General features: G+C 46.1%; 2 protein-coding genes across 4 annotated transcripts in view; both read right to left on the reverse strand.

Annotated features, from left to right (window-relative positions):
- Window positions 1-432: 432 nt before the first annotated feature.
- On the reverse strand, window positions 433-5,111 carry LOC120809654 (C-C motif chemokine 4-like). 2 transcript variants are annotated; one of them, XM_078082241.1, is made up of 4 exons: window positions 5,045-5,111; window positions 2,102-2,377; window positions 1,129-1,246; window positions 433-1,042 (listed from the first exon to the last, which is right to left on the reverse strand). In XM_078082241.1, exons 2-4 carry the CDS (start codon window positions 2,166-2,168, stop codon window positions 937-939), a joined length of 291 nt encoding a protein of 96 aa, XP_077938367.1. In that variant the 5' UTR covers window positions 2,169-2,377; window positions 5,045-5,111; the 3' UTR covers window positions 433-936. The 2 variants fall into 2 exon arrangements, with proteins under 2 accessions (XP_077938367.1, XP_040019559.2); XM_040163625.2 differs by lacking the exon at window positions 5,045-5,111 and having other exon boundaries at window positions 2,102-2,501.
- A 1,346-nt stretch (window positions 5,112-6,457) lies between these two features.
- Window positions 6,458-13,133, reverse strand: part of LOC144382929 (sphingomyelin phosphodiesterase 3-like) — a 37,593-nt gene continuing 30,917 nt past the window's right edge. For both annotated transcript variants that reach the window (XM_078082239.1, XM_078082240.1), the window contains 5 exons: window positions 12,415-12,576; window positions 11,818-11,907; window positions 10,403-10,466; window positions 9,545-9,713; window positions 6,458-9,262 (listed from right to left, as the gene is read on the reverse strand). In XM_078082239.1, the coding sequence (XP_077938365.1) occupies window positions 9,161-9,262; window positions 9,545-9,713; window positions 10,403-10,466; window positions 11,818-11,907; window positions 12,415-12,576 (587 nt within the window). In that variant the 3' untranslated portion in view covers window positions 6,458-9,160. The remainder of the gene's footprint in view (window positions 9,263-9,544; window positions 9,714-10,402; window positions 10,467-11,817; window positions 11,908-12,414; window positions 12,577-13,133) is intronic.

The raw sequence follows: 13,133 nt of genomic DNA on the forward strand, positions 1-13,133 counted from the left end.
GCAATAAGCTCCACGTGAGGAGGAGAACCTGATGCATTAAGCCCGGGTTCGACTTCCTGGCAGGAAACACTGGATCTTAATTCTATATATTCTATTAAACTGGTCAAATCGTTAACATGTGTATTATTTATCTGCTGAGACTGTCAAGTCCAAATGCGAATCAGAAAAGGGCAAATTCAAGCTTATCTTCCCGCAATTTTATTTATTCTGAATTGAAGCACATGCAAACATTTTCACACTTTATTTATTTATTTATTTTAAATGCAGCCCTACTTTCGGGATCAAAATATCAAAATGGAATTTGACGTTAAAGTTTAGATGCACAGGCGGCTCCTGCGGCACCTCTTAGTGCTGCAGCATCTGTCAGCATGTCTAGTTCATGTCATGAAAAGGAAACACACAGGAGGCGTGAGGGAGGAAGGAGACCCGCGGTGACATATCATCTTGCTTTAATTCTGCACCATCAAATCAGTTGCACAAATACATTTTTTTACTTATCTGTACAATAACTTTAGTTCAAAACATGACTATAAATAGAAAAAAACCTCATCACCACTTTAGTTTACATGTAGAAAAACAAGAGGAAGCTCTGAGGTTTTACTGTAGAAATAGTGGCATTGACGCATAGCTTATTCTCTACCGATGACTACAGGATAAAGTTGGGAGGTATCGCTCTTTTGCAGTGTGCACGTTCCGTTAAGTCAATTCCAATCACAAAGCAACAGCATTTCACAGTGATGACGGTAGACACAAACTACACATATTGTTTCATATACTTAAATTAAACGCGTCTCTCCGTGAGACTCAGAATACACAACGACATTGTTTGTATTAGTAAATATTATGCATGTTGATCCCGCTCTGCGGTCGTTATGGTAACACGCCGTGACATTGAAGCGTCAAGAAACAGACTTTGACTATCTGCCGTTGTCGTGGTTACAGGTTGGACCTCTCTCCCTGGACGAATTTGGCATCGATGAGCTCCTTCACCCACGCGGCCGACGGTCTGACACACAGTTTCCGCCCCGTCACAGTCTGTAACCTGAACACGTGCACAAAGCAGGACAAGTCAGCGGGGGGGGTCCATCCGTGGAGACGGGACGGGGGTCTCTGAGGACGGGTACTTACAGGATGGCGGGGTTGGAGCAGCGCTGGCTGGTCTTGGTGTAGCCGACCACGTTGTTGCTGGGCACCTTGTTCTCGTTGAAACGGAAGCAGCATCTCTTCGGGCCGGCGCCACGCAGGCCTGAACACACACACACACACACACACACACACACCAATGAACAACCTTCATACTCACACTCACAGGCGTCACATGCTTGCTGCTTTTGTGTTCCCTTTTTGATTTCCTCTTAGAAGCTGGTATTTGGTGTTTACTGTACACACTGGTTCAACTTTAAGGTCACCTCAGCTCAATATGGCACCAACACAGATATCACCGCGATCACTCACAGTGAGCCCTTCATATGTTGGATTACAAGTTTACTCTCAATGCTCAAATATGCGGCATTACCTTACCAACACATTCTCTTCCCAATGAATACAAAGGTATAGCCATTAGGTGGATGTAAGTACGACTGAACTGGCTTAAAAACTCATTTAAAATCATGTCTTGTAAAAGTACAGGTGACTGGGGTAAAACAAATGACTGATAGATATTATCATGAAATATCCACAGTTGATGACATAAGTAACGTTTTTGTATCACAGGTTTTCTCAAATGTTAAAAAATGTATTTACCATTAGATAATAAGTAGGTAATTAAAATAGTTTAATAATTAGATAAGTTACCATTAGATAATTATCTAATGGTAACTTTTGATGAATTGAGGCCTAATCCACACACACCAATCGATAAAGAGATGAGCTAAAAAAAAGGAATTATATATATTTATACATAAACAATATTTATATTTATATGAGCTACAAACTAACATCAGAATAAGCTGTAAAACTGCATTTCTGAATCCTGTCTACCAGAATAAGATGACACACTATCACCACTTTACAAAGAATATCATGCTGTGATCAGGTGAATCACATCCAAAGCAGCCGTTCATACTCAAGCGATTGATTGACAGGTCATCGAGGCCCCTACCTTCAGTCAGAGAGGCGGCAGCCAGCATCAGCACCAGCACGGACAGAGTCAGACGAGCAGCGGCCATCTTGCTTCACTGTGTATCACGAGGCGAGTGTTGTCAGCTTGCTGTGTGAACTTCGACTGGGTCCGCTCTCTCCTTTATACCCCCCGCGGTGAGGGGGGGGGGGGGACCCCGACGGGCCACGCTGGGACTTCACTATGACGTGTCCTAAATCTTCCGAGGGGAACGGTGGAGTTTCACGCGTGTGTTGGCGTCGAGTGAATTTCACTTCCCTAAACGAAGGCCGGCGTGTTAAACAGAAGTACTGCTTTTTGTTTCCCAGCGTGGTTTCCCTTTCGAGCGACTGTTTGTGACCAATACGTCACAGCGACGACAAGCGAGAGATATTTGAGATCTATGTGGAACCGACGTTGTCGATATACAACGAAGGCGCCAGCCTCAAGTGTGTGATTAATCAAGCTCGAGCCCAAAAACACATTTTTTACTGAATGGCGCCTGAGCCCATCATGGTAAATGGTAAATGGACTGTACTTGTATAGCGCTTTTCTAGTCTTCCGACCACTCATGCCCCTTTTCCACCAAAGCAGAACTGGTGCTAGTTCGGAGCCAGAACCTAGTTTCAAATGGGTTCTTTGGTTCTCCACCACCAAAGAAGCACCAGCTCCCAACCAGTAAAAGGGGTTCAGGGAGGATTGTCGCTGGTAGATTTATTACCCTGTACAGAGTCCTCCAGTTTCTTCATAGTTCCATCATTGCTAGTTAGCTGGGTTCTAGCATGCTCTTGTCCATTGTTTTGAGTCATTGCTAGAGTGGTGTTGTTCCCACATGGTCCATTTACTTCTACATTTACCTCTAACCGATTAACTTTTGTTTCCAGCAGTAAAATCTTCTGTACGAGTTTGTGGTAATCTTCCGAAGAGAAGGGAGGCATCTTCTGCTAATTACCTTTAGCACTGTAGCACAGGCTCAGGCTTATCTTGTTTGGTAGGCCTCCCCGCGTAGCGTTGAGGAAGTCGTAAAAATATTGAAAAATGCCTGTTTTATCTAAAAGAAAATATAATCCCACTGGTTTTGTAAGTATCCAGGAGCTCCTGATCTTTGTTTCGTTAAGTGATTGCCGTTGCCAGAGGTGAAAGTGGACAAAATGAGCGGAGCTGCTCCTCGGTGCGACTGGTCTCGGTGCGAGAGGGAAGGGAATAAACTTTCTGATCAGCCATTTTTCGCTAGCAGCTAATCGAGCTAACAACGACACAATGGACGCTACTAGGCAAAAAGGTGAGCCGCGCGAACACGTTTGATCCGCCGTGTTTGGACGTCGATGTGTAGGTCCGCAAAGCCATGAACATCAATAGCAAAGCAACGTCCGCCATTGTTGATGATGTGTTTGTGTTTGGCGCCGCCGCGTTAACGTTGCTGGGAAAGATGAGACGTAACCGTGACGTAGGACTCTGCGCTCAGTGCGCTGGCTCTTTAGCCGGTGGAAAAGCAAACCGGTTCTTTGGAGGCTCGTCAGTTGAACCAACTCCGAACCGGCTCTAGTTCCGGCTCCGAACCAGCACCTGGTTCTTGTTGGTGGAAAAGGGGTATCAAAGCGCTTTAACACTACATGACATCATTCACCCATTCACACCCATTCATATACTGATGACAGGAGAACCACACCTGCCCGTCAGTCACTACCATTCGCACACTGCAGTCGCAGCTACAGGAGCAACGTTGGGTTAAGTGTCTTGCCCAAGGACACATCGACAATGGCGTTAGCAGAGCCTGGGATCGAACCGACAACCCTCTGATTTGGAGGACGACCACGCTCCCCCACTCACCCACAGTCGCCCACCACAACGTAATATTAGCGCAACCACCACAAGCAGCAGCTTTTGTTATTTTTGGCCATTGGCCGCTAACAGCTAACAGCTAACCAGCTCTCCTGATCATGTAAACATGGATTTTGGAAGCATTTCCGATTCGGTGGTCACATAAGTGGGTCTCAGGGCGGTTGGTGGGAGAGTCACAATGGTGTCCAGGGACATTATGTTGCAAAAAGAAAGTATACGGTTTCGGGGGAAAAGAAGTTAGCCTAGCGGTTGACGTGTTGGCCTTTGCCCATATTTAATCACCTGACACATGGATGCGTTTAATTCACGTGCCTACCACAAAACCGGTGTTATTTTCCTCAGACAACTGTTGAAATATTTATTTGAATTATTCACGTATCAATGCGTCAAAACACCTTTTATTGTTTTACAGCATTTCTTCAGGCCTGTGAACGTCCTGCATCCAATAAATAGAGCGAGAGAGACGTTAACCTGTGAAGTATGTTCACTGTACTGCTAAACTGGTGTATATAGTAAGTAAACTAAATGATCTTTGAGCGAGCTTTGTGTAAGAACTTGTAAATCTGTATGTCTGACTCATAATAATTATAAATATTCATTACACTTTACTTAAAAGGGCTGACGCAGTGATTTATGGAGACACCTCCTGCAGCTGGATGTGATTAGTTTCACGTCCAAAGACAAGGCAAGTTTATTCGTATTTCAACGAGAAGGCAATTTAAAGTGCTGCGGATAAAACCATTAAAACAAGGCAAAACATCTGTGGGATTTGAGATGCGTTGTTACGGTGTAAGAGGTGCGAAACAAACGATGAAAGGGTTGATAAAGGGGCATTTTCCTTCAGAGTAACGTGACACTTGATTCATCGAACAAACTCTTGATTCTTTTTTAATTTAGGGACGTGGACGTGGTCACCGGGACGTCCCCCCCACCGGTTTGTGGCCTACGGTTATGAGGCCTGCTGTCTGGTGGTCGACACCATCTGCAACAAGTGACTGTATATGTACTGTGACGGAGCGATGAGCAGGACTCACATGCAAAATCCCTCACTATCTGTTCCATTGTTTGAGTAGAATGTCTCTCTAATAAAGAATGAATAAATACCTCGCGGCTGAGAATGATGAGGAAATGAGGTCCACGTGTGTTGCGTCTCATCGCCTTGTATCCGTCACATATGGCTGATCTCGCTTAGGTTTCGGTGTAAGGGGTTTTTTTTTTTCCCTCAATGTACATTTTCGGTGGAAAACATGTTCACGAAAAGCAGAAGGACTATTTTTAAAACCCCCTTTCACTTTTAATAGGCGTGTCCTTTAAGTGTGTGTGTCCTTTCATTTGAACTCAATGTTGTTTTGTGTGCTGTTTTAACTATGAGGGGAAATGAAAGTGGCCCGGGGGTTTCTGTCAGACGGTCTCAAGCTAACAGTGATTTCTGACTTCAGGTATTAGAGTCAATCTAACAACGTTTTCTGTGTCACGGGCGTTATTCTTCATTTCAGTTCTCTCATCAGCGGGTAACATTTTTTATTATTTAACCAAAAAAGACATGTTGATTTCAATGAATAAATATGAAAACGCGGCTTGCTCAGCTATGAATCTTATACAGACATGGCTTTTATTGTGAAAGGTAGTAAGGAATTTTGTGCGAAACTGCTCAGGACAAAAAACACAAATATAAATATATTGACGTGTGAAACGCGCCGGGTGTGTAAAGGCTTCTTCTCAGGGACCTTGAGACAGCACCTTTTTGTCCCTCACTATAGTACCTTTAGCGCATTTACAGGATTATTTCGGTAGATAACGAGGATTTGATCTTATCGTAAACTCCAGAGGTTTGAGCTGAAGAAAAACACAAATACAAAACTACAAAACCGCATGGGTCTCGCACCATCTCATTCATCCTCATCGCTCATGACGTCCACCTTAATTGTCCGCTTGCAAAAGCTCGCATTGCCCCGAAACTGATCATTTGTGTGCGTTTTTTTTCTTTTTTTTTTCGGAGATCCCCACAGAGCTAAAAGCTAAAATGTCAACTGTCACGCAAAAAAACCTGTTACTTGGAGTGTGCAGTGATCTGGAACGCTCGGGTCAATGGGAACGGCAACTGTACGTTATCGCCCAATAATGCACCCCCCGTGTGACTCACTCTCAACCAATCAGAGCGCTGTAATGAGTCATAAAGACGTGTCAGAGCATCCAGGTGATGTGTTGACTCACACCCAAATGTGAAATATGACAGTTGGACATAAACAACAGAACAACCAGTGCGTTTCCACCCACACACACACACACACACACATCTGTAACCTCACACTGTACTCTCCATCTTACGCTACCATTCAACACAGTGTGTTCAGAAAAACACAGATTCCAACCGTTTTTATTGAGAAAATTGATATAACATAAATGAGCTGCCTGAACACACACAGACACACACATGCATTGAAGCTCCTCTGGATTGCTGATGTAAACGTAAACCGTGCAGACCATGGAAATCAATCAGTGTTTGGAAACCTAAAGTGTTACTGTAATGCATGTTTTATTCAGGGGAAATACGGCTTTTTTACATGAGTGATTTTCCACATACATCTCCAAAAGAATTATGTACAGCGCGAGTCTGCAGGTGTCCCACGTTGCCTGATGTTCCTCAAACATGGTCCATGTGTTTTCAGGGACCCGTCTCACCTTCTCATTCTGGAGATCCATGCTAGCACGTTAGCATGCATGGTGTTGAGTGACACGGAGGTCACCATCACCGCTAACACAAATTAATCTTCTAAACATTTTTAATTAAGAAATAAAACACCCCTCCTATGGCAAATTATAAGCAGAAATTGGCTTTGATAAAAACAAATCAAATTCAATTAAGTTCAAGGTTTTTGCAGCCTTCTTTGGTCTGGTATGATCAGTAGCTTTTTGTGACTAACGTTAGCAAGCTTACATTAAAGCTGCAGTTTGGTAACGTTTCATAACTTTATTATGACAAAAAAGGGATTTTTCATGAAATATTCTTGCTGCAGTTTTTCTTTTAATGCAGATTACTTACGTTGGATGACTGCTGATTGATTTAATGGTAACTTGGCCCATCCCTGTTTAACACCATGTCTGTTACCGATTGGGAGTTGAATTCCAACGTGAATGCTACGCTACATTAGCATTGGTGTAAAGCACATTGTTGCCAATCAGCAGCAGAAGCAGTGAGTTGATAAAGTAGTCAATAGACAAGTGGGGGAGACAGAAATCTGAAGGTGTGTTTAGACTTAATGCAATTAATTTAGTTTGAATTATAGCGGATCAGACGTTAGCGGTAGTTGCGTTAGCGGGCAACATACGTAGCCTGAAAAGACAACTTTTCCAAAACTTCAACCGTAGTTTTATTCTGTTTACGCCTTTAAGTTTGTTTTGCTTACAATCCGAACACACTGAAAGGTGTGTTGCATTGTCCTACTTCATGCTATGTCTGCATTCAATAACTTGTACTTTGTCTATTAGTGGGCGGATCTGGATGACATACTAATAATACAGATGCAGTGCGTCCATAAATACCATTTATTTTCTATACGAGTGGAATGACTTTGGTGTAATTTCAAAAGTAACAACGGTAAGTGCTTTGCTTTATTATTCTCTGACATGCGGAAAAAATGTGACATGGAAAATTTCAGGATTTGTTGAAGTAATAAATAATCAGACTAAGATATACTAAACAATACACACACAACGGCTGCTTTAGTAAATTCACTTTCCGTAATCCTCGACAGCTTTCCGGGTAAAACAGTGTGACGGGATTTTTTTCACAGCGAGCTTGAATCTTCCCTTAATTAGGAATATCAGACTTATTGTGTTTTCATTTATACATATCTAGTTGTTTTCAAATGTTGTCCCACGAAACCCTTGTATCTCTTCTCCTTGCATCTCTTTACTTTGTATATTGTGAAAATGTTTTTGCGCAAACTTGGCATAATGTTGTCCAAATCTTTCTGTGTCATGAGGTTTTGCAGTTGCGTCACAATATGGCTACATTGGTTCGTTAACGAGCTGACAACCTCAAAGATGTCGTTTGGGGACCTCGAAAATGGCCACTAGGGGGGCGCGTAACATCGGCTGAGGCTCGCCCCTGTTTCGCTGCGGGTGTTCAGAATTGTCACGCGCGCACGTTTGTGAGTCTCGCATGCACAAATGTCACACCGGGATACGGTAAGTGTGTACCTCTTCACTCGTCCCCAGGCAAGTATATCAAGACGCTATATTATTGTTGTAAACTGATCACGTTTCCCGTCATGCATCCGCAAAGCCTCCTCTACTATCACGCAAAACCAATGTCTCGTTTCCTCCCGTCATGGCTAAAACGCATGCTAAAAACGTCGCGATGCATTGAACAAGCAACTTCTTCTCCAATTTCATGTTCCCTTATACAATAACCTTTTTTTTAAATTTTTTATAAACATATCATATAGTATTAAACAGGCATTTAAACTTCCTATAAAAAGTGGTGTGGCGACAATAGAAACTGTAACGTGTGGTTTTTCTCCTTTTTAGAAAGACTAGTTTTGTTTAGTTTTTTTTTTTTAGAAAAGAAGACACTTGTTGAGGTTCCTGGGACCGACGTGGGAGCAGTAAGGTCACTGACCAACAGCCATTGAGCAAGGAGCACAAAAACAGGGACACACGCAAGTCAGTAGCCGAACGCCCGACGCTTCGCTTAAATGATGGCGTTTGCCTTTTACACAACGGTCCCTGAAAGTAGAATAATAACAAAGAAAAAGAACCATTCTTACATTTGGGCTGAAATAAAAGGAATACGTTTAAATAGGCTACATAAAAAGAAATGAATGTAAATAAACCCCCCCCACCTTGGATTGAGTTCAACATGGAGTGTCGGAGGAGAAGAGCGGAGAGTCGGGGGAATATTCAGCCGTCAAAGTGTTTATCGATTGTGTTTGTGTGTTAGAAAATGTATCACTGGGGGGGTGTTTGTGTGGATGGATTACCCAGGAAGATGAATATCTTTCGGGCTGTCTGAACCGAATGCCCCTGCTCATCTCTCCCCTCCAGAGTCTTCCTCTTTCACATCACCCATTTCGCTCTCCCCTTCCAACCTTCTTGCAGAATTTGCTCTCTCTCTCGCTCTCCCTTTCAAGCACATCTGTAAACTTGTCCTCTCCTCTCGCGGGTCGCCTGACTCCTCCGTGGCAGTATTTACTTTCAGAGGTTCACGTTGTCAATCTAAGGCTCCTCTTCCCCTGTGGAAACAGCCAGACGCATGGCCACAGACAGGTGGTCGGTGAGGCCGGCCAGCTGGGTGACGAAGCTGAACTCCTCGATTTCCTGCAGGTGGAGAAGAACGATCATCAGGCGCCGCAATCGAGGGGACTTTGAGGGAAAGTTGGGATTCAAAACAATGCCGCTCGTGCTCTTTGACCTCTTGTGTTTTGCCCCCCTGCTGGACGCTGCACAATATTACTACTACGAGCTACTACTACTAAATCCAGACACCAGGGGGCATCGGACAGCTGTGGTTTGAGACGGATGTGAACACAGACGGGCAGCCGTGATGGCGTCGGCCTCGTTTCTCTGCCCTGCACTAAAGACGCGACCCCCCCCCCGTACCAGCTTCCAGTCCGGCTGCAGGCCCTCGTCGCTGTACAGCATGTAGTCGATCCGCCGGCCGTTTCCCTTCAGCGGGATCTTCCTCCCCTTCTGACTGCTGCCGGGACACTGGCTCTTACTGGGAGGAAACACCAGGTACTCTTTTCTCGCGTCCTCGTTCTCCATCACTCTGAGGGAGACACACAGGGGGGGGACGGGGGACGGCGGGGACGGATCGGAAGAATGACGTTGAGCAAACGCGGGAAAAGGAAGGCGAGGAGGGAGGGAACCACGCAGGAGAAACTACACGGCTCAAGGTGTGAGAACGTGACACTTTGGTGGGACTTTAATTCTTCTGACGGGAACCTGAACAGCTTGAGACGAAACGCTTCCGTCAGAACAAGCAGCCAAAACCAAATTTGTTCCACGCGTCTCCAAATCAAGCGCCTTGCTTTAACCAGATAAGTAGAGGTTATGAAATAGCTTCAAAATGAATTGAACATATAGATTCTAATGTTTATGTTGGGTCGTTCCTTCTTTGTTTTGAATGGGTTGCAATATGATATATAAACTATATAAAACATGCGTTTTTATTTTCAAAATATGTATCAATTCATCCCAAGTTGGAAACAGCGCCAAAAACACATATTTCCACATGTAATATAATTAATATAATGATATATTATTATAATTAATTAATTAATATTTAATATAAGTATGCAAGACATGAAAGTGCAAACATGAGTGTCTTTAGTGTCCATTTAGTGGACTTCATACTGTCACACGGACTCTCGACAACGACGCAGGTTGCTGTTTGCGTTTTTTTTTTTGGGAAGTCATCTTGAGTGGAGAAAAGCACGGAGCGCGTGCGACACTTACTTTTGTAAACTTTCCGGCGAGCTGACCTCGTCGTCGTAGAGGCCGCCGGGGTCCAGCAGAGTCCCTGTGTGGAATGACATGAAGACGCGTCACTGCGGACTCTCGCCTCGGGTCTTCATTCTAACACGGCGTGAACAGCGCGAGCGCTTCTGCCCCGTGACTGAATTAAAAAAAGGAATTCCTCGAGTCCGGTGGAGGACGCCCTGAGGACGAAAGGGCTGTTCTGATATGGCGTTATATTTGTGCCACGATCCTGAGCGCGTCATTTTAAGTTTTTGAGCACAGAGAACGATATTTTAGTCACAACGCTGGTAGAACCACCTGCAGCATCGCGGAGGTTTGCAGCATTTGTGCTAAATGCTAACGGCCTGGATGAAAACACGCGCTGTTCTCATCATTTGCTTCGGTCATGTCTGATGGTGACTAGCCGGACTTCTTTTCGTCCTCTTTAGGAAGCGTTGTGATTGGAGACCAACAGCCAATCGCAATGGACCTTCTTTAACTCTCTGATTGGTTGGTTTTGTGGCACAAATGTAACGCCATGTTCTGACGGTGTGGATGCGGTGCTATTTGTGTGATATTTGTGACCAATACACGCAGCAGTGTGTGAAGCTTCTACTATCTTCTAGTAGACGTCTTTGGGGGGACGTCATTTGCCCCCCCCCCCCCCCGTGGCAGATACTCAGCAGGTCAAATATATGCCGGGAGAAGCAGCTCGAGGGCCCCCGTTGTTGTACTTGTTGGCGCCTGGTTACGAGTGGAGGCGATTTCTGTTTCCTTTTCACAGCTTCACACACACACACACGTGTGATTTTTTTCTGTTCCACGCCGCTGCTTCACGCGCTGGTCCCCGAGCCGGCCCCCCCCCGGGGGATTCCCGTGCCGGCCGCGGGGAAACTAGATTTTCGACCAGACTTGATGAAAACACGCCGGCGTTCAGGTCTTAAACCGTCTTCGGGACGGGCCGCGTGAAAAGGGATCGGGCTCAAACCGATTCCTTCTTCTGCTCCCCGTCTCCTTTCCTTCTGCCGAACGGCGAATCTGCGGGCGCAAAACCGCCGTCCCCCCCCACCGGGCCGAATAAATAAGCCCTTCTGTGAACGAGCCCTTTCACTCTGTCCTGCCCACACTTTCCCCCCCCCTCGAAATACGGCTGGCCTAAATAAAACGCTTCACACGCAGACCCCAAACCGCCCCCCCCCCCCCCCCCCCCCCCGCCTCCGGCGTCGGCGGATTAGAGTCGTGGATCGGTGGAGCGTCCTCTGCCCATCGCTGCGTCTGCTGACATCACCTCTGGTGGGTCAGTGCGTAGTGTTGATGTACACATCTGTATCCGTGATGGTGTCCCTGTAGAGGACCAGCTAGCGTGTGTGTGTGTGTGTGTGTGTGTGTGTGTGTGTGTGTGTGTGTGTTACCCAGGGCCCATGGCTTGTCCTCCCCCGGCCCCAGGCGACATGGGTCCTTGTATTGAGTAAAAAGTGCGTGCTGCTGCTCCAGCTTGTCCTCTGAAAAAGACACAAGGACACACACACACATACACACACACACACACGCTTTTACTCACATTCACACTTGCACATAATAGAAACCAGTCGTCTTCCTCTGCTGTCACTGCCCCCTGAATTGCGTCCGACAATAACGTGCTAATTATGCATAAGACAATTTGTCGTTAGAGGGGAAATTTGCTGAACAGTGATTCGTGACGTTGAAAATCAAACAGCGCTGCCAATAATAATCATCCTTAAACAGGCCGCACATTGACGATGGCGAATTGTCCCAAACGAGTCCGTCACTGACTCCTCCTTCAATAACGGACACCGTTTTGACAATTGGTCACAAAGAATACGGAAGTCAGTGGTGCAAAACGTTACCCTTCAATGTAGATACAAGATGTTCATATTGTATTAGTTTCTTCAGTAAAACACCTGCTTTTACAAGCGTAGATGCTGAGAGATGAACCCCCCATCATGTCGGCGTGGGCGACAGGAGGAGCTCTGGGGTATTATTCCAACCTGAAGAGCAGTTATCGAAGTTGAGGTCCCCCAGGACGACGTCAAAGGCCACCAGGTCTTCCGGCACCTTCTCTCCTTCGGCCGGGCGGGACGAGGATTGGCGGAACTGGGCCCCCCACTGGAGCAACAGGTCCAGCTGTTCGCAGCGCACGGAGGCATCCCCTGGTAGACAGTGTGTGTGTGTGTGTGTGTGTGTGTGTGGCAGAGGGGGGGAGGAGGGGGGAGGGGGGGGGGGGGGGAGGAAGCACATGCATGAATTCAAAACGGTTCCCCGGTGGCTCCTGAATGAACGGGTGAGGGAGTGAGAGGCCACGGTGAAGTGAAGACGCCCCGGGCCCCCTTGCTGCCAACGCCCCCCCCCCCCCATACGCTGCCCGTCCACGGTTCCTACACACACACGGCGTTCTACCACACACGCCACCAGCCCCCCCGCCCCCCCTTTTTGCGGGAACATGTGTGGACAGAGTAGCTGTTTTGCTATTTTAGCCTCGGCCGCCGTCCTCTCAGGTCCCGGCGCTGCCAGGAAATCTGATAAATGGGAGAGCCGGGGGGGTGTGAGGGGGGGGGGGGGGAGAACGAGGAATAACAGCCGAACGGAAGAACGTGTAAGAAACAAAGAGGCGTCAAGATACTTGCCGGCGGCGAGTAGGTGGCTTTGGCTCTGATTACGCTGAGTACACGTGAAATGAAAGGCATCTTTTTTTCCTTTTTTGTGTGGA

Source organism: Gasterosteus aculeatus, chromosome X (assembly GCF_964276395.1).
Source record: "Gasterosteus aculeatus chromosome X, fGasAcu3.hap1.1, whole genome shotgun sequence".
In the NCBI taxonomy this organism is placed as follows: domain Eukaryota; kingdom Metazoa; phylum Chordata; class Actinopteri; order Perciformes; family Gasterosteidae; genus Gasterosteus; species Gasterosteus aculeatus.

Excerpts from the sequence above, each read along its gene's own strand:
- LOC120809654 (XM_078082241.1), bottom strand. The coding sequence starts at position 2,168 with ATGGCCGCTGCTCGTCTGACTCTGTCCGTGCTGGTGCTGATGCTGGCT. Across the intron at positions 1,247-2,101 it reads TGCCGCCTCTCTGACTGAAG|GCCTGCGTGGCGCCGGCCCG; the intron begins GTAGGGGCCTCG and ends GTGTGTGTTCAG. Across the intron at positions 1,043-1,128 it reads TGCTCCAACCCCGCCATCCT|GTTACAGACTGTGACGGGGC; the intron begins GTAAGTACCCGT and ends GCACGTGTTCAG.